Source organism: Pollachius pollachius (assembly GCF_949987615.1).
Source record: "Pollachius pollachius genome assembly, chromosome: 6".
Lineage (NCBI taxonomy): Eukaryota > Metazoa > Chordata > Actinopteri > Gadiformes > Gadidae > Pollachius > Pollachius pollachius.
In genome coordinates, this window is record NC_136939.1 from 17688584 (window position 1) to 17693583 (window position 5000).

A 5000-nucleotide genomic window follows, 5' to 3' on the forward strand; every position below is an offset into this window, starting at 1 on the left:
GTGAGTGAGTGAGTGAGTGAGTGAGTGAGTGAGTGAGTGAGTGAGTGTGTGTGAGTGAGTGAGTGAGTGAGTGTGTGTGTGTGTGTGTGTGTGTGTGTGTGTGTGTGTGTGTGTGTGTGTGTGTGTGTGTGTGTGTGTGTGTGTGTGGACACTGAGAATCCTCTCAATGTTCACTGAACAATTATAGAATTTGCTGTAACCCTCAAATAATCCTCTCATACGCTCCACTGCCACATCTGTTGGACTGTCTTCCTGTCTGTCTGTCTGTCTGTCTGTCTGTCTGTCTGTCTGTCTGTCTAGCTGTCTGTCTTCACCAAAGCATGTATATGCCTGTTTCAATTCAGTGCATCTGTCTGTTAGTTATTTTTATTGTCTCGCTGTCTCTGTGTGTGTGTGTGTCTCTCTCTCTCTCTCTCTCTCTCTCTCTCTCTCTCTCTCTCTCTCTCTATCTGTGTGTCTATCCCTATTGCTGGTAACACACCCTTATTGCCTCGGTTTAAGGGTATGATCAATAGCAGCAGCTATCTGGCCGAAGTGATTGTGGCGCCATCAAGAATGCCCCCCCCCCCCCCCCCCCCCCCCCCCTTCGGCCCCGCTACACACAAGGTCACACACCACCACCAACGTATGCACACATTCACATAAAATACATCAAACACACACTCAGACACACGTACACACAGGGGCTGTGCTGGTGGTCGAAGCAATAAAGTCTCAGGATTCAATGAATGAATGAATACCTGATCAATTACACATTACACACATATTTCACACACAGAAAAACACACCAAAAACACGCAAACACACGCACACAACCACAAACACAAACACATTAGCACACACACACACACACACACAAAATCATACACACAAATTATGCAAAAATATATGTATGTATACACACAAGCACAATCATTTCATATACATGCACGCACGCACACACACACACACACACACACACACACACACACACACACACACACACACACACACACACACAAAGGTTTATCAATTAAACTGAAACGTTTGTACAAAATTTGTTTTCAGTTGGGAATTCCTATTTTGGTTTCAGTTTAGTATTAGTTTTTCAGCTAACAGATTTATTTTTCTATCCGTTTTTTTCACTTCAGTTTTAGTTTGGGGGTTCAACCCCCTTGTCTACTCTGCAATCTACTCAGTTAGCCATCGTGATGTCACATATTGGAAGGTGCTGACATCATTTCCTGCATCAGTTAAGCCCCCAGCACTTCCTGCCCTTCCAGGAAGTCCCCCCCTGTCACTTACAGACGTGACTAAGAGTGGTGGGGTCACCGTGGTCCTGGGCAGACATCTTTAACACCGTGATGCACTGCAGTCAACAACGCTAAGAGCCTTGTAGTGTAACAACATAATAACTGTCAACACCTGGAGTGTAAAATAGTATTTTATATAACAATGGAATGCAACGTGCCGGAACCTGACCTATGCATTTAAGGTGGTCCTGGCTGGTATCAGATCTATGTATTTAAGGCTGTCTTGGCTGATTTCTGATGTATTTAAGGTGGTTCGCTCTGGTTTAAACGTCTAGGGTTACTCTTCTTAGGCAGTAATATAATAAAGTATCAAAGGTGTCAAAAATTAAGATCAATAAATAAAGAATATAAAAATTGAAGGGTGTAAAATAAAAGTTGATGAATCCTGAATTATACAAGCATACAAGTCATTATAATACTATGACATTATGCAAAACAGGTTTTGGAGAATATAAATTAAGACACTGTATAAATATATTTGTTCACACACACACACACACACACACACACCCTCACCAGGCGAGTCCAATTGTTAACACATGTGGCTGGAGCCAGGGTGTCGGCATGGTGACGGTGACATCACCATACCACGGGATAGCCTCCATTTCTGGATGGTGACATCACTCGACCACAGATCAACAAAGAGACGCCATTTGGGCCACTAGCCAATCACAACAGCTGTTTGAAACATTCACTACCACCACCCCCTCTCTACCGACCTGCTGGAAGTCAATCCATGGCACTAAAGCTGGTTTACACACACACACAGACACACACACTTACACTTACACACACGCACACACACACACACACACACACACACACACACACACACACACAGACACACACACACACACGTCACACATGTCGCACATGTTCAAAGAACAGATAAATCTTTGTTAGTGTAGGTATTGAGAGGACGTGATATCAAAGCCGAGGGTTCGTTGTTCGGTGCTAATTCTCAGCATGTGGTTCTCTGAAGCTCTCCGCTTCATCTCCATCTGATGAACAAATCTCCTCTAATGAATCAGAGACAAGCACCGGGGTAAGATGGCTGGTAAGCCATCACACGCGGTTCATCCAACCCCAGAGGAACAAGCCACACGACACCGTGGGAAGAATGTTGGGATGCACATTCTGCTTGGAAACACACAAATCACTGGTGATCCTCACGGCCAACCTGCATGCAACATGATGTATGTGTTTGTGAGTGTGTATGTGTGTCTTTGTGTGTGTGTGTGTGTTTCTGTCTGTGCGTGTGTGTGTGCGTGTGTGTACCTTGGGCAGCCTCTCGGGGTCTCCAGGGTGACGAGGGATGACCTTCTGAAGTCTCTGGAAGCCGTAGTCTATGGTGGGCTCGTTCAGCGCTGAGACACAGAGAGAGAGAGCGATGGTCATTGATTGAGCTCCAAAATAACGACACGATGTGGGTGTCAACATGCACACAAATAATCATGTTAGTGGGAGTAAGCTATTTATAGAAACAAATGCTTTAAGGTCCCTCAATAATGAAACTTTAGCTCTCTGACGTCTAAATCTGGTCTCCTGTACTAGAATTACCTTAATACCATCATACAGAAATACTACAGAAAGACAAAGGAATTCAATCAAATTTTCTTGCGTACCTCTGGCTGCATCACGTAGTTATGACACATGCAAGCCCTGACGTTAAATAGAAGTATTTTGTATTTTGTTAAATCCCATTGCTGACATTAGAGTCAGACATCATGCCTGACTTGGCACCAGAACATAGCCCAGGTAGCACCACTGCATGCTAGGATCTTGGGATTACACACGAGAAGCAGCTCTGATCAAAGTGAGCCAGCTCTCACTTGGCTCCTCTCTGCATCTTCTTGTTCTGTGCATGCAGAGCAGCTTGGAGCGGATAATGGTCTCCTTCTCAACCTTTTCTGCATTTTTCAGGCTTACATGACAAGCCTCTGTACGGTAATGATCCTATAGGCATGTTCTGAGTGGCTTTAAGAACTCCCATACCCCTTCACTGTAATGTTACAATTAAACTCATCCACAGTCTTTAGCCTGTCAATCAAAGAGAGATGAAAGGCCCCTCTTGTCAGAATAAGAGGATATGGTGACAGTGGGGACGTTTTGAATGTGAGTGTGAATTTGAGTGTGTGTGTGTGTGTGTGTGCGTGTGTGTATTTGTTTGTATATGTGTTTGTGTGTGTGGGGGTTCGTATCTGTGTCTGTGTGCGTGCATGCGTGTCTGTGTGGTGTGTCTGTGTGATGTGTGTCTGTATGTGTGTGTGTGTGTGTGTGTGTGTGTATGTGTGTGTGTGAGCGTGCATGTGTGTGTGCATGTGTGTGTGTGCATGTGTGTGTGTCTGTGTTTGTGTGTGTGTGTGTGTGTCAGTGTGTGAGAGAAAGTGTGGTTGATCTGGTAGTTATTATTAAGTTGTGGATCAGAGGATGGCAGGACTAGAATAAAACAAGAAGGGAAGACGTTGGAGAGGAAGAGGATGGAGGCTGCACAGGGACAGATGGAGGGCCCTGAAAAGAGGAAGAGAGAGGTGCCAAAAAGGGCAAAGTGGGTAAGAGAGTCTAGGAGGATGTGAGTGTGTGTGTGTGTGTGTGTGTGTGAGTGTGTGTGTGTGTGTGTGTGTGTGTGTGTGTGTGTGTGTGTGTGTGTGTGTGTGTGTGTGTGTGTGTGTGTGCGTGTGTGTGTGTGTGTTTGGGGGGGTGTGTGTGTGTGTGTGTTGTGCTGTATGTAATGCACTCACATTTTTTTATTTAACATTTTTCTATCATTCAATCACAATCACATTACCTATTAAGTAGTCTAAAACGTGAAGTAGATAGGAAAGGGGAGAAGAGGAGAGTAGGAGAGGGGAGGAGGAGAAGAGAGGGGAGGAGAGAGGACGAGAGGAGAGGGGAGGAGAGGAGAGGAGAGAAGAGAAGAGGAGAGGAGAGAAGGGGAGAGGAGAGGAGAAGAGAGAAAAGAAGAGAAGAGAAGAGAGGAGAGGAGAGGAGAGGAGAGGAGAGGGCATATGTTGATCACTCTTAAGTCAACGAACTTCAGTTAAGGAAAGGACAGGGACAAGAGAACCAGCTGCCTTCCACTTAGAGGCAGATCAACTGTCACAGGGAACAGTCAGTATCTAATGCCCCCCCTGCATCTCTGGAGACTCACCCATCCATTCAAACAGATGCCTGTCTGTGCTTGCATTTGCCTACACACACATACACATATACAAACACATAGAACGTGGGTAGGCTATATGTATATACATACACAATATTATTATTGTCCAGAACACACAAAGGCACAGAAAAAAATTATTAAAAATAATTATGTTTATTTGCCTTCAGTCTGAAAAGCGGCTCCGACAGCACTTCAATATTCAATATTAATAGCAATGTGAATTTGAATGTGTGTGTGTGTGTGTGTGTGTGTGTGTGTGTGTGTGTGTGTGTGTGTGTGTGTGGGTGCGTGCGTCGGGGGGGGGGTTGGAGACCTAGCCCCTACTTAGGATGCCGTTGGTGAAGTGGGGCCGTGTGTGAAATGGGAGAGCACACGCATATCAGGTTCCTCAGATAATTCATGTGTCGGTTAGTCTCCAGGCTGAGCAGAAAGCGTGTGGAGCCGGGCGTATTGACTAAACCCGCGTTCAGCAGGGCTCTCCTCTCGTTCAGCAGAGCAACCCAAAATCGTCTCTCCCTTTCTTTAAGGTTTCAAAAGCTGTTCAA

At 45.2% G+C, this 5000-nt stretch overlaps 1 protein-coding gene across 1 annotated transcript in view; it reads right to left on the reverse strand.

Annotated features, from left to right (window-relative positions):
- The window catches only part of LOC307077651 (transcription factor COE1-like), a 33159-nt gene that overhangs the window by 10609 nt on the left and 17550 nt on the right, over positions 1-5000 (reverse strand). Inside the window, exon 9 of the mRNA XM_079739082.1 lies at positions 2571-2659. Within this exon, the coding sequence (XP_079595208.1) occupies positions 2571-2659 (89 nt within the window). The remainder of the gene's footprint in view (positions 1-2570; positions 2660-5000) is intronic.